The 20,477-nt window shown below is 45.6% G+C and overlaps 2 protein-coding genes across 9 annotated transcripts in view; one reads left to right on the top strand and one right to left on the bottom strand.

Moving 5' to 3' along the window:
- Positions 1-20,477, bottom strand: part of GC (GC vitamin D binding protein) — a 134,382-nt gene that overhangs the window by 69,202 nt on the left and 44,703 nt on the right. The window lies entirely within an intron of this gene.
- SLC4A4 (solute carrier family 4 member 4) overlaps positions 1-20,477 on the top strand; it is a 204,985-nt gene that overhangs the window by 149,298 nt on the left and 35,210 nt on the right. For all 8 annotated transcript variants that reach the window (XM_051617728.1, XM_051617731.1, XM_051617729.1 and 5 more), the window contains 5 exons: positions 5,464-5,621; positions 13,800-13,887; positions 15,417-15,571; positions 15,994-16,107; positions 17,640-17,814. In XM_051617728.1, coding sequence (XP_051473688.1) covers positions 5,464-5,621; positions 13,800-13,887; positions 15,417-15,571; positions 15,994-16,107; positions 17,640-17,814 — 690 coding nt within the window. The remainder of the gene's footprint in view (positions 1-5,463; positions 5,622-13,799; positions 13,888-15,416; positions 15,572-15,993; positions 16,108-17,639; positions 17,815-20,477) is intronic.

The following is a 20,477-nucleotide window of genomic DNA, read 5'->3' as shown; positions in this document are numbered from 1 at the left end:
TCCAAAGGAAGCCTTCCCTTGCTGCCCCTGCTCCCCTTGCCTAACCAAGGCTTTTGGTTCCTTCCTCTTGCCACTATTGTATCTGTCAGCAGTGCCGAGCCCTCCAGACTGCCCGGTGAGGAGGACCTTATTTCTGACTATTGAAGACAGATGATTTGCGTAAGCAGCTCCTCTCTGCCATGGGAATGACACCTTCATTCACTGCACTGATTCCCATGAGATTTCCAGGGACTGGTTCAGCAGCCTGTCAGAAAGCACCAGGGCCTTGACTCAGCCCCCTCTGATGATAAATAGCTTCAGTAATGTCCAGTGAGTCTTGATTTTTCTGTTGTATCATGTTTTTGCTTTGGGCTTGGTTGATGTGCTGGCGGTTTATAAGGATAATTAGGGAAGAGGTGTTTTCCCTTTAATTGTATTTGTGCTGGCAGAACACTGCTTCAGAGGTAGCAGTACAGAGAAGTGATTTGCCTTTGCTTTTGTCTGATTTTATGAGGTCTTGGCTGCAGTTAATGTACTGGTCAGTTGCAGCTAGATAGACAAGCAGAGGCAGCAGCACTTTGGGGCAGTTAATTTTTCTTTTCTGTTTTCCAGTTAGTAAATCAACACTAGGCTTCCTTCTCTCTCCTGGGCTCTGAGCTCTGTTGCCAGATGCATCAGTGGCACCAGAGCAGTGTCTGAATCACAGAATCACAGAATCCTAGGGGTTGGAAGGGACCTTGAAAGATCATCTAGTCCAAGACCAGGACTTCCCCTGGTAGGAGAATTCCTTCAGCTCTTGAAGGTTGAGCTGTTTGTTCAGCTTTTTCTCTAACACCATGTTGAGTAACATCAAGCTGAAAGACCTAATGGAGGTTTCTTGAGCTGCCAAAAATAAGAGAAGCTTGTCATTTACCCTCATCCACAGCAGAGATGGGTCTAGAAGAAGCAGGTGCTTCTGGTGGGCTGTCCAGCAGGCCTGGGGAAAGAGGATGCACACGTGTATGTACATGTAGAGTGTTCAACCAGATACAGTTGTTATATCTGGTTTATATAACCAGGTGCTGCCTGGGCATTTGCTAGTGTTACTTTTCCATTCTCTCTTCTTTTTGCTACACATCAAGATGGGATTTTCTGGGTGGTTTTCAGCTTTCTAGCAAATTCCCAACCGTGCCTGCAGTTGCATGGTTCGAGTCACGAATGCTTCAGGAGAACTTTCATAAAAGCACCTCCAAATTATTAATCTGTGGAAATATTCATGGTCTTGCTTATACTTAGCATCACTTAAGCTGTATTTGGGCTGAGTTCTCCTTGGAATTTCACCCTGCCTGCCCCATGCAAGACATCTGAAACCACCCCTTGCCTGCAGCCACATCTATTTCCATTTGAGTGGACTTGTGGGGAGGAAGAGGTTTTAATCCTCTTTGTAATGCCCAAGGGAAAGTGTGTAATTTATGGTGTTAAGAGCTGGGACAGTGAGTTAGCTCTTGATTCATATAGTCTTAATAATTTGAAATATTGGAAATTATTTTTTCAGCTTGATTGGGGAATGAGTGGGATTGGGGAGACTCAAAGTGCAGCCTTTACCAGTCCCTTTGCTACTGTAGTGGGCCATAGGAAGCTGGGGAAGTTCCCACTTCTGTCCTTCCTCCCGTGAGAAATCCTTTGGTCGTGCTCTGTGAACATGTCCTTGGCAGCCCTGAATGGCTGAATCACCATGACTACTTTAATGCACAAGATGTCAAATAAAAGGGACATTTTAAAACAGTCTGTTTTATCATGGACCTCTTACTACTGAGCTGATGCAACAGCCTGTAGAAAATAATATATGTATATGTTTATATAAGGGGAGTTTGCTGACCTGGAGTTATCTCCACTTTTGAAGGGCTTGTATATGGGGCAGAAACCAGCTCTGAATGAGCATGGTCAGTCAGAGAGAGGCACAAAACCCTTCTTATTTGTTGTGGTGTGTGCACTGTTTATTCAAACTGTTGTTTCCATATCAACAGGGGATCTGTGCCAAAGGCAGCTCTCAAGTTAAAAAAGAAATTGGCCTTGTTGAGTGAAACCTTCCTGCCTTTCCTGGGGCACTGATGGATGGGGAGGGGGCTGGTAGGATCCCACTGTTTGGAATGAAGTCCAAGGATCAATGGTGGGAGTGATTTGCTGCTTTTCCTGTTGGAACATCTCCTTGTCCCTGCAGTCTCAAGCAGACATTCCTAATTTTTAGGTCTGTCAGCCTGGATGACCTACTTTCATACCATGGAGCTCAAATGAAAATGACTGTTTTCCAGTAGAGATCCCTGCCACCTCTCTGAAGGAAAGGAAAAGTTTCTGGGAAGTTTAGTTAACTGGAATTTCATTTACTTTGGCCTTTTTCCTTGATGTACAGAGCAGTTTTGCTTGCATCCTTTCTCCGCACAGTGTGTCATTCCCAGGTAATGGAGTTCTGAGCATAGGCAAAACAGAGCATGGAAGGTATCCCCTGAGGTCAGCATTCATGGGATCATTTATGGGAAGGTAATCTTAAATGTGTATGTGAACAGATATGGAAAAACAGAGAGACAGAGTCAAATTCCTGGGGGGGGATTGACCTTCCTTCAGTACAAAAGCTCTGTGTGTCAGAGTTCAAATGTGTGAAATATGATGCTGTGATGAGGTGGGAAAACACATACCCCTACACAGAGCAAGCAGAAGACACAGTGAATTTTTAAATGGCCTCTGATAAATAATGAAGCCCTCACCTCTTCTTCCCCCCATATTGCAGAGGGGTTTCTTCCCCTGAGTCTTTGTGGCTGGTCTCCTGCCAGGCTGGAAGATCTTTGTGTTGTGCTTGGCTTTGGTGTAACAGGAATTTGGGGAGCTGGGTCCCTTTGCCCTGTGAATAGGGACCATTAAGCTTTCCTTTGTTTCCACAGAGCACCATGGATACCATTAGGCTCATGGTGATAGTCTCTGTGATCAGTGTTTATTCTGAATGCTCAGGTTTTGCTGTACTTCATGGGTCTGAGTTTTGCTGCACTGTGGGTGAAGGAGGAGCTGGAGCCTGCTGCCAAATCATACCCTGACCCACACATGGATTCCTCCCCGCATGAAGCACTGGCTGGTTTTAACAATGCTAGAGGCTGCTGAATGTTGTGAACTTAAGGTGTGGGGTACAGTGAACAAGGGCATGTTGGAGTGGACTCATATTTGGAGACCTTAAATAGAATGTAGGGATCTTCAGTTTGGAGAAGTGTGGCCTGGGGAAGAAGGGTAGGGGAATGTGTTAAATAATGAAGGGCATAAAGAAGGAGTGGAACATTTTCCTGGTTCAGGTGCACATACCACAGGCAGGTGCTCTCTTGACCCTGGTCATGGCAGTTGCTCCTTCCTGCTTCCCAGGCCAGTAAGCTGTTCTCTTGCCTTTCCTTGACATCTAGATGCACTTCAGGCTGGAAACTACAATGGTTGGGAGCTGCCCTGGCAGTGGTTCCCTCTGCAAGGGAGGTGGTATCTGGGAGAGGACAAAGCCAGCCAGTCTGCAGCATGGGAAGGTGCCTGAGAGCAAACTAAGGGAGGCAATAAAAGCTGTGTGTGTGCTTAGGAATTGCTTTAATTTCTGAGAAATCTGGAGCGATGCTGCTGATCAGAGTGTTAAAACACATTTAGGGAAATAGTGATTTTCAGGCTGCCAGTGCAGCTTTGGAGATCTGTGGCCTTGAACATAGCATTAGTGATTGGGTTGGTGTGATGCTCAATTTAACAGAGTGCAGGGAAAGTGCATAGAGTGCTTCCAGCTGCCTGGGCTCCCACTCTCCTTCCCAGGGTGCTGCTGAGGACTTGAAGCTTTCTGAAGCTTCTTTGGGGAACGGTTCAAAATAGACTCTTAAGTGCTGACTGCACCCTTCCCATCACCTGTCTGATAAAAGATTTAAGAAAGTGGTGCTGCAAAAACTCATTTGGAGCAAAAAAATTACTCTGATGATAGCTCTTCAAAATCAGTCATGCTGCTTTGATGTGCTGGATCAGAAAGGTGCCTGGGCTTGGGCCAGCCCTGTACTTGTTCAGCAACGCATGGAAGTGCCTGAGCAACCTGTTCAGCTAAGTTGAACATTTATGGATTTGCCACCTTCCTGTTATTCGTTGATCTCTGCTTCCCACCAAAGCAGTATGTGTGGAAGAACTGGTAGTGCTTCTCCAGGCTTCCTCCACAGAATTCTTTAATGCTTAGTTAATGTTTTTTCTGGTGGTAATCCTGACTGAAGTGTGTACTAGTAGGATTGTTCCAGCAGTTTTCTTCCTGCACAATCAATAATCCATGGCCTTTTCATGAGACGTCTTCCATTTTTCTAGTCTTCCATTTTTCTACGACCTTGAGTGTCCTGGCAAAGCTCCTTGTGGATTCATAGCCCAGCTGAGTGTTCCCCCCCACCCTGCTGGGGTTTCTGGCAGTACATCCTCCCTTACCATTCACCCTTAGCCAGACAAACACATCCCCAGAGATCACCCAGGGTGAGGGGAGGAGGTTGGGAACCAACTCAGGGCAGGAGTTTTCAAAAGCCTTCAACTTCAAATTAATTCTGCTGCTGCTGAAGTTAAAAACAAAGCTGTCTTGGATCTGAGGACACTCAGAAATCCCTTCCTGGCAATGAGGACACAGCTGGAGTGCTAAGTCAGACAGAGAGGTTCTTGTAAGGTGGGGGCAATGGTGACCCCCACCAGCGTGGCCAAGTTAACATCCTCTTCCACCACAATGCTCCCTCATGTAGGGAGGACACTGAAGTGCTTTCTCACCCCCCACAGACAATCTTTGCCTCAGCAAAGTCTTGTTACAGAGAAGCTCTCTATCAACAAGCACCAGATTTCATTGACAGGTTTTACTGAGTGTGTCCCTAAAATCATGTGTCCCAGTGATTTGTTCTTCCAAGAGATATGTTACCAAGTGGTGAACAGTTGGCAGCACGTATTTCAAGTCAAGGATTCTGCTGGGGTCTTTGGAACTTGAAGGGACACATACACCGTGAAATGCAGGTGCCCAGCTCCTAGCCTCCATCCTTCAGGGGCAGCTTTGCTCTGGCCAGTTGCTTCTGGCCAGTGACTGCAGGATGTGGAGTTGCACTTGGCTGGTGAGAAGTGCCTGCCCTGCCCTGCCTCGTCGTGTGGGGGGCCAGGCAGTGAGGTGGTGAGGTACGGAAACCCAGCCCTGGTCTGCTGCTCTTCCTCAGGGCTGCACACCTCTTCTTCCCCAAAATGATACCATCTTAGGTCTGTAAAGTGAAGCAGCAGCTCCAAGAGGCATCATCTTCTCAGCATCTGTTTGGCTCCAAGCACTAAAATGAGCATTGTTCTTCTGGAGCACTTGTGTCTCAGCAGACTCTGTGGGGATGATACATTCTGACCAAGGAGGAAATGTGGGTGAAAGCTGAGTAAATTGTCTTGCACATTCCTATTTGCATGCCTAACAAGACTTAAATTTTATTTTTCCCTCCTCTTTCACTGATGTAGCTGAAGAATAAATTCATGAAGAAGTTGCCCCGTGATGCTGAGGCCTCCAACGTGCTGGTGGGGGAGGTGGACTTCCTGGAGGGCCCTTTCATTGCCTTCGTCCGGCTGCAGCAGGCCGTCATGTTGGGTGCTCTGACCGAAGTCCCTGTACCTACCCGGTAAGAGGATTCAGCCCTTAGGCAGGGAACAAGAATTGGAAACTGCCTTTCCACCATCATCAGGTCAGGATTAGTGGTTTAAAGTAACAAAACTCACTCATTGCTGCTTAGTAATTTCAGGTCCTGAATTTGGTTAGAAGATACAAGCTGTAAACGACACCAACATTCCACAGCCACACTGATCTAACAACTTGGCTGTAAAGGACACTGTTGAGGTGATATCTCACTACAGGAGCTTTTCTCCTGCCCCTCAGGGTTGCCCCCCCAACACACACTGTTCATAGCTCAGATTCACTCTGCACATTTTTGTAGTATGTATTTTTCCTCTTAAAAACTCATGTTAGATGAAGGATTCAATTCTGACTTGGCTGTGGTGAAAAGAGGAGTCAGGTAAACTGGGGTATAGAATTCTATCAGGGTGTTCACACTGTATTTTGCTTGGTGATGGATAATGGTTCAGGGGAAAAGGTCATAAATATTTATCATGCCTCATGTTGCAGATTGATCTGAGTCTTACAAATACGAATCTATATTATGCTCTTCAATATTTGAATTCACTGCTTGAATATGCAAAACTGTGCAGTGAGTGTGTCTACTAGAGTAGCAAAGCTCAGGTCCTCTTAAAATCCTGAGCAGTATCACCCTGAGTTATACAACTGCATATTATTTATCATGTAGCAGAGTAGAGAAAAACCATTGGTATAGATGTCCAGAACATCTGCTGTGTGGGAGCTTTGTGCAGTTGTGTATCTGCTTCCTTTCTGCAATGGCCACCCCACTAGGGTAAGATCTGGAAAAATTAAAGAGTGTGAAATGGCAACGAAGTGCACTAAGGCTGGGGCAGAGTTCAGTAAGGAGGAGGAGAAAGGCAGGGCGGCCAGCCTGTCCCTGATGTGCAGAAGCCCCTTGCAGCTCGGCGCCATATTCCTCGGCACTGCTGTGCATGGGAGACCTGCCGTGCTTTGTGTAGCAGCTTACTAAGGGTTTACTTTGCCTGTTGCTTGTAATGATGGGCTTTAAACTCCACTTTTCACGTCACTAATGTGCAAATCCATATTTTCTGTGAGCAGTTCCGAGGACTTTTAATACAGAGTGAAAATGGTGACTTGAATCATGCCTAGAGGGGTTGAGGCACTATCAAGTAGTATTTTGTGAGAGAAGATGAAGCACCATGACAAAAGCCTGTGGCTGGTGCATTACTGGTACTGGAACAAATCACAGCCCTTGTGTGGGATGAAAGTTGTGTCATTGTTATAATCTGGACCTTATTTCCATGCACAAGACAAGGGAAAGGATGATCTGGTGCTTCTGTTTAATTTCTTTCTAGTAATGCAGCTGTTTTTGTATTTCTTGGAGTTTCATTAAGTGGCTCCTTACAGTAACCATGTCAACAGCTGTTTGCACATGCTGGATATTCTGGTAGGAGTATGGGGAGATTAAAGTGGCTTCATTTTATAAAAGGTTCTTCTTAATTGCTCAGCATTACTGAGCTCTGTCTACCTCAGTATTCAGCTTGGAAGTCTAATCCCACTTCCTTTTTTTTTAAAAAAAGCACGTCTTCAAATGCTTTTCAGCAGATGTAAAATTAGGTATTGTTTGTTTTGGTAGTGGGAGCCAGGAAGTTAGATCTTGGATTGCTGAACAACCTCATTACTCAATAGCATTTATCAAGACAACATGTCCTTCCATGCCAGCATTTTTTCCAGGAAATAGAATTATCCATTTGCTGTCCTCCAAAGCAAATGCTGGCCCTAATCAAAGCAAGGTGGTTCATTAGGTGGCTTTGGTGAGTACTGAAAAGCCATTTGCAAAGGCTGCATCCTGTGAAATTCAATCAAGGAAATCCCATCAGGGCCCAGATGGGTTATGCTGGAGCATCTCCTTGGCCATCTTGCGCGGCTGGCATTCCTGTTGGGAAGGGCACTTAACAGCCCACAGGCTCCATGAGAGACTGGAGCTGGAGCCTGTGGGTGCCCCCACCTTCTCTCCCTCGAGGGTTCTCCTTTTATTTTGTTAAGTTCCCAAGTTGCTGGTAAAACTGGCAAACTCATGTCATCAAAGCGAGGCAGTGCAAAACCACCTGGGGTTTTTTAAGCAACAGGAGCTAACGTTTCAGCGCCACCTATGGTGGCTGTGGGAGGATGGTGACCCAGGACTACTCAGTAACCACAGCAGGACCTGCCTCTGCCCCTCTCCTTAGAAAGCAGCAGGTTGGGGGCAGGGGATGTTGAACAGCCAGGTTTTGGCACAGGGCTGTGGACATGTTGATCTGTAAGGTAGAGGGGAGGTGGCCTTCACAGAGCCATATGTTCCCATGGGGACACACTCTGCTGGAGGTGCCTTTGCACAGCCGTCCAGATCATGTTCCTGCTGTGCTGTTAGGTAAACATCTCATCCTCTTCAGCAAATGCTGTTAGGCTGAATATGTCCTTGCCCTCCAAAGGTGATGGGAGCAGGGCTTGGTGGATCACCGGCACAGAGGTGGGGAAAGCCCTCCCGAGGAGAAGGGAGAAGAAAGCATAACATGGTATCACACAGCTTGCAGAAATGCATGAAGCCATCTTAATGATTAGCTTTTTAAAGCACTGATGGGTCAGGGTTTGCATGGAAAGGGCAGCAATCACTTGCATTAGCCCAACTGGAAACTAGCCTATCAGCCACAGCCTATAGCAGGACGTTAAAGGCATTGCCACCATCTTGTGACGTGGAAGCAAATATGCTCCTGAGCCCCACAGAGGTGAAAGGCTCATGGTATCTCTGGTCCCTGCCCTGGTCTGACTGACTCATGTTGACCTAGTACTGTAGAGTGAAAAATGAGTGTGTGCAGAAGGTAGACAGTATTCAACATGTAGACTTCCAGTTAAATGTGTGGCTTATTTCTGCTGATTGTTTTTCCTTCCTTCCTTCACATGTTTTTTGGCTTGGAGTTTTGTTGAAAGTGACAGAATTTTGGATGCCTGGTAGGAACAAGAATTCCTGTGTAGAAATGACTCTTCCTTGGATACTTAAATCTTCTGTGTATTTTTTCGTTCACACTTCCTTGCTAAGTATTTTAATTATTTCATTTGTTTAAAAGTAAATTCCTACTTCAAAGAAACCAGCAAGATCTGATGAACTCTCCAGGAAAAGTTCCTCAGCAGGGTGTTTTCATACAGCCCTAGCAATAAAAATCAAGGTTATGGAAGATCCCAGCCTTCTCACTGTGTTGAGCCTTCTTTTTCCTGATCAGATTGAAGAAAAACCACCATCTTAAGGACTTAAGTTTTACCATGTTAAATTGGATTCCACAGTGCTAAGAGCTCCTCATTTTGGCAAGCACTGAACTACTCTGCTTGCACCATGGTTTGGGTATGGCTGCTTCTGATCGGGACCATGCAATGGATCTAGCTTTTTATTTTCATAAAAGAAACATGCAATTACATGGTCAGGTCTCATGGGGAAAAAAAAAAAGATGAAGAATGAGCAAGGGAAAGATATTTTTTGGAGATAAGCTGTACAGACTTGCACAGTCTAATACGTGGTGCTGGGAAATAGCGAGTGTCTACGAGTCTCAAATGAAATGAGGTAACTTGCCCAAAGGTCACTAAGGAGGCATGTGACAGAACCAGAAGGCAGGTTCTCTTCCCTTACCTCCTAACTTGAGTTTTGAACTGCAGAGGCATCTTTTCTTCTTTGTAGGTGAGGATGAAATGTGTGTCTTGTTTATTAATCACAGGATTGAAGTGGTTTCCAGGGCTGTGTCCTTCAGCAGCCTTTCCAGCAGCAGGACTTGCTCTGGGAAGTAGGAGCTCTGGCAGCAAGGAACTGTCCTTGTCTGTGTTCATGTGGTGGACACCATGTGAGAAGCCTGCAATGTTGGTACATTGCCCAAAACTCAAAGGATTACCTGTGTGAAATAGAAGATGGACCAAACATTTCAGCATCTCCTTTGGTTACTGCATTCTCAAATTGTGCTCCTTTCAGCAGCGGTCCAAGCCACAGGTTCTGCTGGAAAAATGCCACAAGAGGTTGTTCTTTCAGCTCTCAAGTCCACCAACTTGTATCTTAATTAAAGGTGCTGGATGCTTTGCAGGCATCTCACATGGTGTTCAACATTCCTCCCCTCACTCCTCTCAAAAATAAAAGCGTTTTATCCAGGATCTTGCTGAGTTTCCTTGGTGTAGGCGCCTTTAACCCTTCTGGAGTTGCTGCTCTTGCTTGCTCCAGATCTGGGAAATAGATTTGATGAGCAGGTTGGACTTGAATCTTATTTTAGTTGTTTTTTCTCTTTTTTTATTTTATTTGTGGAGTGGGGGTAACCCAAGGTCCAGGAGCGTTGTGTTCTGCAGGTTGTCAGGTCTGTAGCCCCAGGTTCCTAGGCTTGTATACAGTATTGCTGTGGTGCTGTGTTTAGACCTTCTAGGTGCATTGGCTGGGGTGACCAGGGCATTTTTTTCCATTTTGAATTGGAATTATTCATCTGTGAGAATAAAGCTATTCTTGTTAGGTTTGATGGCATAGTCCACATGATTAAAAGGTGAATTGTATGTAGTTGGTGGTTGTCTCCTGCTTAAGAGCATAAAGCATGCAAAAAAGGCAGGAGAAATGGTGCTTTGGGTGAAACAGAATGATAAATGACTGAGTTTCCGGCACATTTGCCTGGAAGCAAAGGATTTTGAGTGCTTTGGCTTTGCTGTCAATCCACCCCAGGTCCCTAAGGGTATGAGAGGGCTGTCAGTAAGCCCCAGAGCACTGGGGAGAAACATATGAGGTTGTTCCTGCTTCAGAGAGATTCTGAGCTAAGTGATAGGATGTGAAACCTCACCTTCTTGGGGTTGAAGCACCCATAGCAATGTTCAAGTATCAGAATGGGGAGGAGAGACTTTTAGGGGGGAACTGTTGACAAGGGCATGGAGTGAGAGGAGAAGGGGGAAATGGATTTAAACTGGAAGAGGGGAGATTTAGGTGAGACATTAGGAGGAAATTCTTCAGTGTGAGGATGGTGAGACACTGGCCCAGGTTGCCCAGGGAAGTTGTGGAAGCCTCATCCCTGGAAGTGTTGAAGGGCAGGTTGGATGGGGCGTGGAGCAACCTGGTCTGGTGGGAGGTGTCCCTGCCCACGCAGGGGGGTTGGAACTGGATGATCTTTAAGGTCCCTTCCAACCCAAACCATTCTGTGATTCTATGGAAGGGATGTGATAGCTCAGTGTGCACTGGGTGCAGCAGAGAAGAATTCTGTGCTGGCTTTCATCTGGGAAGAGGGTTGTGTCATGACTAGAACTGCAGGCTTTCTTAGGTGGAAGCATTCATAAATAAATGATGTTAAATGCATGTCAACAGAATCAAGCCCAAACCACTAACATGCATTAATGTTTTTTGTGTTTAGAGCATTTGGCCCTTTTAAAAGGTCTTGTTCTACATGCTGAAGGCACTTCTGAGTCAGGACAAAGAATGTAGTGTTACAAACTGCTTGTTTCCAAGAATGTTTTAGGGAATGCATTCAGGCACTTCTGTTAGGTACTGGAAGGGAGTCAGCCAATGTAATTATTTCAGAAGTTGCTTATGAAAATGTCTCATTCCCCTGGAAAATCAGAAGAAGGCTGAGCAGCAGCTTCTGAGGAACTTTTTTTTTTTTTTTTAAGTTTCATATATTTGGATAATTTGCATCTTAGAGTTTTTAAAGAGTTGGCAGAGGAACAGTTTGTCTTTAATCTTGTTTTAGAATAACTTGGTTCCAGGAGATAGGAGGAGAGCAGAGGATATGATCTAGGTGTGTATAGCTTAGTCACTTCCATGTGATCCTTACGTAAAACACTTGAAAGCCTCATGAACAGCTTGATTAGGAAGTGTTACTGTTAGTCATGCCAATTAATACCTATTTATGGACCCTGGCCTACTAACTTGATGCATTTTTTTTATAGTACTCTAGATTTTTTTTAAAATAGAAAGTATTTGGATACCTTCTAAGACATTTGACTTAGTGCCTCATGATGTTTTGATTTAGGAATGTAATATAATATTTAATACAGTGCTTGTAAGGGGAGAACTGCTTCTGGTGAGGTGGGATCTTCCAGCCCTGTAGTGCTTCACATTTTGTCAGCTGCTTTTGAGATGATGTATAGTTAACATAGTAAAGGTTGTCAAATAACAGAAGCAGAGCAATCAAATCATCTGGGCTTGAACTTGGCCCCATGTCATCTTCTCCCTCTAGGACACAGAGCCCAGGTGGAGGAGCCATGTTCTCAACACCAGTTTTGTCTGGGTGATGTTGCAGGTCAAGGTCTGGAGCCATCCATGGGTATTTCAGATAATTCCATCAGTGCAGAGTGCGGGAACCACTGGAACCTGGTTTCCTAGAAGCACATGCCATGTCATTTCGCACCACATAGCAATAATCCCAGTTCTTCCCATCATGCTCCCACATTTCCTGAGACTTCCGATGCTTGTCCACACCTTGTTCAGTCTGGCTATGAGAGACCACTGAAATTGATGAGTGGAACTTGAAGCTAACCCAAAGTCACATAGGAAATTATACAAGAAGTTTTAGATGAGACAACTTACCAAAGGTTCTAGTGTGTTTATTTCATATTACTGAGGGAGAGGTAGGGCTGTAATTGGAAAAAGGCTTAATTCAGGAAGCTTTCAAGTAGTTTTGAGCAGCTATTAGTGTTTCTGTTTGAAACACAGGCTGATATGGAGCTTGCTGAAAATTGCCCCAGTAATTCCCAGTCTTCGCTAAATTAGGTGAAATGGAGAAGTTGGTCTCCTGCCATGTGACTTCTTTTGTTGCTAATTGCAAGGATGAGTTGATGTGTGAGAAAGATAGACTTTTATCTGGTCACTACTTGGAGTCCAGCTCAGACTGAAGTTACACCATCTGAGCAGCAGGATGGTCTCCAATGAAATCCCACCGGCCAGCAAATGGTGGCCATCATGTGAGGTGGCCATCAGGAGTAACAGAGCTTTTTTAACGAGCCAGTTGGCAAGGCAAAGAGCTGAGCACCAAGACAGATGTATTTTCATACCTTAACCACGAACCAAATCTTCTTATCTGGGATAATTCTGAAGAAGGGATTTGTAGGAACCTTGTGTCTCTAGGGCCAAAGCCCTAGGTGCTGTGTGAGGAGAGAGCTGCTAGCTTGGCACCCACCTGCAGCACGAAACCAGCTGTAAAGGAAGAGTGTATCTACAGGAGGTAATGGCTTTTGTCCTTTCAGCTTGGATACCTTGATCTTGCATAGGAAATTCATTTAAGACTGGGAATGTCTAAGATAAGGTTTAGATCTTTCCTGAATTAAGTATTATTTGAATGGTGATATCTCTTCCCCCCCAGTAATTTTTCATTTCAGGCCAGTAGGATCTAGGTACCTTTGAAGAACCAACCTTGAGGCTGTACTTACAACTTTTTCTAATGAGTGTCAGTGAGGACATCAGAAAACTCAGCCACCTTTCCTATTATTCTGGCACAACTACTAGACAGTTTTATTGGCAGGAATATGTGTTTTCCATGTCTGGCCTTTTCCATTAAGGAATGTCATTAGAACAGATTGTGATGTGAACCATGGCTGGTAGGAGCAGCTGTGTGGGCAGTCCTTTTAAATGTAGGCAAGTCCTGATTCACTGTGTGCTCACACTGATGAAAGCAAGGGCAGGAGAGGTCAAGAGCAGTACTTTCCTGTCTCCAAAGGTTTCATATCTTAGTGTTTTTCAAACTTATTAGCTGTGAGTTGGATACAGTTGTTGCCCAAAGAGATCACATAAGGAACTAACTCCTAATGCCTTGTAGATGTTGCTCTCACCAGAGGAATAAGTTCACACCTTAAGGTGCTTGCTTAAGAATTAAGCTTGGACTGTGAAGCCATCAGATGGTTTTATAGGTCTGTACTGTGTCCTCAGAGTGGATGCTCAGGGCATACAAATTGGGTTGAATTATTTATGGCTAAAGGCCTCTTTTAGATGGGTGGTTTCCTTCCACATGTGGGTGCTGAGCTGCAGCAGAGCTCTCAGCCCCAGCAGAGCATTCAGAAGCACATGGAGCACTACCTGATAGCTTGATGGAGCAGTGTAGCTTCCAGTGGGAAACATGGATATCTCATAGCATTGTCCCTCTGTGCCTGCTGCTATGCTGACTCTGCTTGTTTCAGTAACAAGTGATCCCTTTGGCTGTCCTAAATTGGAGCAATCTCTTTCTTTTGGCAGGTTTCTCTTCATTCTCCTGGGACCAAAGGGCAAAGCAAAGTCCTATCATGAGATTGGCCGAGCTATCGCCACTCTGATGTCGGATGAGGTGGGTGTCTTGAGACCTCCCAGGTTTCACTTCATTAGCTGGTGATGATGGCCTTTCCTCCAGGGTGGTTGCTGTCACACTGAAGTATCCAAATGTCATAGAATCGTAGAATGGTTAAGGTTGGAAGGGACCTTCAAGATCATCAGGATCCAACCTCCCTGCTATGAGCAGGGACATCTCCCACCAGACCAGGATGCACAAGCCTCATCCAACCTGGCTTTGGACACCTCCAGGGATGAGGCATCCACAGCTTCCCTGGGCAACCTATTCCAACACCTTTCTACCCTCATGGTGAAGAATTTCTTCCTAATGTCTAACCTACATCTCCCCTCTTTCAGTTTAAAACCATCACCCCTTGTCCTATCACTGCCCTCTCTGATGAAAAGCCCCTCCCCAGCTTTCCTGGAGCCCCTTCAGGTACTGGAAGGTGCTCTAAGGTCTCCCTGAAGCCTTCTCTTCTCCAGGCTGAACAGCCCCAACTCCCTCAGCCTGTCTCCATAGCAGAGCTGCTCCATCCCTTTGATCATCTTCATGGCCCTTCTCAGGACTCTTTCCAACAGCTCCATGTCTCTCCTGTGCTGAGGGCTCCAGCACTCTACACAGTATTCCAGATGTGGTCTCACAAGAGCAGATGTCACCTTCTAATTCCTTCTGTTTACATAATTATATCACCTGGCTTCATGCTTTTATACAAGCATGACTATAGGTTTTGTCCATAATCTGCATTTCCCAGCTAGCAATTGCTTTCAAACAGACCAGGAATTAACCTTGGAATCAGCCTTGTGCTACATTCCAGGATCCCAGTCCCTACAGCTCCGCTCCACTCTAGAAACGGACCCACCCCGACACATGCCATTGGGTGTTGCTCTGTATCCCAGAGCACTTCTTCATTCAGGCAGTGGTCGTACATTATCCATCAGGAGGTACTGATTACTCACTAGTCAGCCTCAACAACACAACTGGGTTTCCAGTCTTCATTTACGGCTTCTTTCTGCCAGCGTCCTCCAGGCTGCCCGTGTCTGGGGCTGATGTACATGAGGGTTGTTTCTTGCTTTCTCCTTCTGTTGTTTTCTGTCATACAGCTCCTTTAATTACCTGCTCTCAGTTCTTAGGTTTTCTCTCTTTCCACTGCTTGGAGCAAAGGTCTAGTTCCCATAGCCTCAAGGTTCTCCTTCCTACCACCAGCTGTTCTTACTAAGTCTGTCACATGTTCTTATCCACCTTCACTCCGAAGACCCCAAAAGAATCGAGTAAAATTCAGCATTAATGCTCTTTTTCCTCTCTTCTGTCATGTGCACTTCATGAGCAATGCCAGGCCTTTCAGTGAAGCTAGTTTGTGCTTCTTGTTATTAATTTTGAGGAAATATTGTCATTGTTTCTGTGTCACAGGATTGAAGTGTCCTGATACTTTATGAGTTTTTAAGAGTGAATCAGTTGATCTTGTAGAATCAAACTCAGTAGCTGCTTCTGGAGTGTGAGCTACAGAAAATGCAAACCTTTCCCGTATGGAGTCTCTCTTTTCCTTGCAGGTTTTTCATGACATTGCCTATAAAGCCAAGGACCGGCAGGACCTGATTGCTGGCATTGATGAGTTTCTGGATGAAGTCATAGTGCTCCCTCCTGGGGAATGGGACCCAGCCATTAGGATAGAGCCCCCCAAGTCTCTTCCTTCTTCAGATAAAAGGTAATAGCAGGAGACCTGCAAGTTTAGCTCTGTGATGAAGGAGACTGTGCATCCCTTGTGGAAAGGTGATGGGAAGAGCCACTGCTTTGGGTACACCAGGTTTACTGAGCAGCTGATGAGTGGCCTGCATCTGAACTTTTAAAGTACTGGAGGTCTTTTTATTATAAGAGCTGGAGGGAGGAAGTTCTTACAATTCTGTAACCTTCAGGGTTGTGATGTAGGCATCTAATAACATGCCTAGTGGTTATTCAGACTCTTTGGGGTTCTGCTAACATTCTGCTGGCTGCCAGCAGGCCAGCCTTCTAGCCTCCTTTGTACCAGGTGGCTTCAGGAAGGGCTGTGTAGCGCTGGTTTGGGGGAATTGTGTGTGCACTGTCTTGTGCACTGCCATGACCCTCAGTTCTGCCTGCCTTCTTGCATAGGAAAAACATGTACTCTGGTGGAGAGAACCTCCAGATGAATGGAGACACACCTCATGATGGAGGCCATGGCGGCGGGGGCCACGGGGACTGCGAAGAACTGCAGCGAACAGGCAGGTCAGTAACCTGTTGGACCCGTGGTGATCCAAGCAAGGTGGCAACGTTTCCCTTGCAGAACTGTTTCACCCTTTCCACTTTCCATCCCAGCCCACCGTTGGTTATAGGTTGAGCAGTGACCCCAAAACGTGTCCTGGGGTTTTTAGTGCTTTCTGAAGGGTTCTGAACATCCAGCCTTGGCAAACCACAAAGTCTCTTACATGAGACTCTCAAAAAGGAAGGATGTCCTAGGTCGGTGTTGACTATCGAAGGTCTGTGAAGTGTCAGGTGAACTGTGAGGGATATAAACATGGCAAATGCAGTGACAGTTTCTGTTCAGATGGCTGGAAGTGCTTTAGCCAAAAGCAGAGAGATTCCCTTTCCTAGACATTCCTGTTGTAGCTAAATTGCACAGAGGGCTTTCATGAGATAGAAACACAGAAGGTCACAGAGCCCAAAGCCTTGCTCTCTGCTTTCTTACTCGGTTTGCATGCCACATAAAAAGTCCACTGGAGTGGGAATGCTGTTCAGGTGACCATAAAACAGCATGCTCAGCATCTGCCCCCTCCCTGGAGGTCCAGGTTAGATAGGGCCTTGAACAACCTAGTCTAGTGGGAGGTGTCCCTACTCATGCAGGGGGGTTGGAACTAGATGATCTGGAAGGTCTTTTCCAATCCAAACTAGTCTGTGATCTCAGGGTTCAATACACAGGTTTCCACGGTGGCATTGTGCCCTCCCTCCTACTCTAGATTTTTTCAATTCCCACTTGAGTATCTGAATTCTAAGAGAAAAATCTGACAGGCTGGAATGGCACATTGGTGTGTACAAGGCAGTCACTAAGTCCTGAGTCTGGGTCAGAAAGTGAAGTGTGCCAGTCTGCCATGGACCACTCTGAGTGCAGAGTGTCTGACCAGCCCCGGCCTCAGTGGTGAACTGGATACACGGCGACAAGAGGTAAAACAGGAATATTTTCATGCTGCCAGTGTCAGAGCGAAGTTTGTGAGAGTGAAATACTGTCTTGTTTGGAATTGTGCAAAAAGAATATGTCTGCAAGCAGAGCTCTCTTGTTCTCCAAGGTGGTTTTACGTACTTGCTTTTTCACTTCTAGTTCTTTGTCTGGTTAACAGTTTGAAGCATTTTTCCGTGTAGCAGATGGTTTGGCTCACCCAACCATTGTGTTTGCCATGTGGAGAAGCTGAGGCAGCAGTTTAGACTAGAGTTAATATATTTTATTACATCGACCAATATAAGTTGGAAAGAAACCAACAGACAACAACCAACCAATTGAACTGAAAACTGTAGTGGTCTGTTTCAGCAGAAGTAGGACTTGTGTTCCTGAAATTTGTCTCTTTTCAGCTGCATGACAGGTTCAAGATGGTATCTTTCTTCACAACGTTATCCCTGGCCCGTCACAGCTGCAGTAAGACTATTATGTAATGTGATGAGCGCAGTCCTTTCAGACACTTCATGTCTGGCAATATTTCTGATTACTTATCTCGGTGACTTTGCCTGTAAAACATTTTGTTTGAGTCTTCTCTTGCTTGTCTTTTCAGATTCTGTGGTGGCTTAATCAAAGACATCAAGAGGAAAGCACCGTTCTTCGCCAGTGACTTCTACGACGCTTTAAATATCCAGGCCCTCTCAGCCATTCTCTTCATCTACCTGGCCACAGTGACCAATGCCATCACGTTTGGAGGACTGCTTGGGGATGCTACGGAAAACATGCAGGTTAGCATGGGCCTTTGAAAGCAACAAATCTGGCATTTGTCTTTTGCTGTCTACAGCCAGAGGGGTGTCTGGCCACAGACAAAGCTTGAACTCTGGGTACAGTTGATAGAGGTTTCCTGTGCTTCCACTTTCTTTCTCTGGCTTGCTTTCTCTGCTGTTGGGTGGCTGTTTTTTGAACAAGCGGTTACCTTAAATGGTGTTGGAAAGATGGCCAGAAGACAGAGAAGGTCTTTGCTCCTCCTATAGAGAAAAGTTGCCCAGATCTACTCTCTGTGTTTGTGTCTGTTGTACCGTTCAGTCCAGTGGAGTTTACTAGGTCTGATTCTGACTTTCTGTGCCATCAGAGCATAGCCCTGTGTCCTCTCCATGACTCTACAATCCTTAGGCTTCTGCATCTGTTGAAAAGAGAATCCAGAGATTCGTAAGCAAGCAAGTAAACCAGGAAGTGTGACAAGGGAGAAAATGTGAGTTCTTTAGCATTTTGCAGTAGTGGCAGATGAGGTCCTGAGAACTGTGTTGCACAGCCACAGACAGGGTGATCAGCAGTGAAGAGGAACTGGAGGCTTTAAAGGGTGGCTTAGTTTGAGACGAAGTCTAAAGGAAAGGGATTCTGTATTAACACTGCTGTAGGTCCTTTGTGTTGGACCTGGTCTCTGGGAGTGCACTTCAGTATTCCTTTGGCTTTTTAAAGAAGTTGTATTTAGGTAGGCTCTTGCAGCCCCATTGAATCTCCTAACAATAATTAAGCTCATAGTGACAGTGACTGAAATATTAATTTACTCAGGTTTAATTAAACCAAACATAGAATAGAGGGGCACCTGTCCGGAGTACTGCACTTGTCTGTGATAAATTACAGGCTCGAATAAGATTCAGTAGCTGGTGGAGTGCCAAACTGCCGTTTCTCTCCCCAGCACAAATGTAGTTGTCTCTTCTGAAACACCACTCTGCAGCAGTCGTGCAAACAATCGTAGAATCGTAGAATAGTTTGGGTTGGAAGTTGAAGATTGTCTAGTTTGAACCCCCCTGCATGGGCAGGGACACCTCCCACCAGCCCAGGCTGCTCCAAGCCCCATCCAACCTGGCCTTCAACACTTCCAGGGATGGGACTTCCACAACTTCCCCGGGCAACTTGAGCCAGTGTCTCACCATCCTCAAAACAAATGTGTGAGCGTGAAATACCTCTCAGGCTGGGCTGAGGTGGTTCTGCCAAGAGCCTCATGACCCTTCTCAACGGGATTCTGAGTGTGCAGCCTTCCACTGATATAAAATGGTGCTCACCGGTTGAACATGACAGACTCATTTCACCAAAGTTTGTCTGAGACTGAGCTGCACAGGAGGGAAGACACAACAGGGGGGAAAGACAGAAGGAAACAAAGACATAGGTTGCCTTTAGCCTGTAGTTTTCTCTGCAGTAGGTAAAACCCAGTCTGAGTTTTCCTATTGCTCAGAGAAAAAAAAAACAACAAACAACCTAGGAAGACAAAACCTGCAGGAGCAGTCTTTTTTGAGCTCAGTGGTTTATCCTCCTGCTGAAAAGGGAAGGCACTGATTCTCTGCAGTTCAGATTACTGCTTGGGTAAGGGGGCAGCTTGGCAGCAAATACAAGAACAGCATAGCCACTAACAACAAAAACTCCAGGAGCAGCAGCAGGAACCAACACAACAAGCCCTGCCAAGTGCTTTGTCCCTTGCTCCTCGAGGGCTTGTGCTTGGTCAGGAGGGAGCTGGGGGTGTGCCCCTCATTGCTTTTTTGGCCATGAAATGTCAATGTGCAGAAGTCGAGCGAAGTGCTGGAAAATCACCGAGTTACTAGAAAAACTGAGTCCCTGCAGTCAGTTTCTAACATGGCCAAGGCTCAATGCATGCAAATAATGTGTATTATTTTCTGGTTTGTGCACTTCAATATTTACTTGCTTCTCACATACAGCAATCAGTTGAATTTGCTGGTTTTTGTCTCTGCGCTGATTTAAAATTGAAGTGCCAGCTGAACAGTTCACTGGTGGATCAGAGGTTTAAAGAGTTTGGGCACAACTGGCTTGTCTTTTTTTCCATCTCCCTTCAACAAACCTTTATTCACCATCCCTGTTAGAGAAGACATCAGGTCTCTTGGTTGCTGTGGGCACCTGGAAAGGTTCTGAGTGCAGGTTTTCAACAGAAGAGCAGAACTTTGTGTGCTTTATGCTCTCATGCCACTGTATCATCAGAGCCACAGGGAAGTGTCCCAAGGAGCCTTGTTCAAGTAGTTCCTGCAGGGAGCTGCCCAGTGGGATCAGAGCCCACATGTGTGTCAACTGTTATACATTCCCGCAGCAGGAAGGAGTTGGGAAGCATGGTTTTCTGTAAGACGCCTCAGTGCATGAGCTGCACGAAACCTTTATACTCAGAAATGGTTACACCAGCTTCTACAGCACCTTGAAATTTTCCCTTCAGACATTTTGTCCTTATAGAAAACAGTATTTTGGGGTCTACCACATCACGGTTCATGGTTCTAGTTTCTTGTAAACAATTACATGACTGCCACTGGGTCAGGCACTAAAAATCACCCGTCCTGTGCTGCCTTCCCCAGAGAGTCTGATATAGCCAACGTTTCTTTAAAAGCTTACTTCAGAGTTTTATGTTTCTGAGAAAAGACACTATTCTTAGCTCCAGGGAAAAGAGATTCCA

The sequence above is a fragment of the Apus apus genome, chromosome 4, assembly GCF_020740795.1.
Source record: "Apus apus isolate bApuApu2 chromosome 4, bApuApu2.pri.cur, whole genome shotgun sequence".
In the NCBI taxonomy this organism is placed as follows: Eukaryota; Metazoa; Chordata; class Aves; order Apodiformes; family Apodidae; genus Apus; species Apus apus.
This window is presented reverse-complemented; position numbering and strand designations above follow the sequence as displayed.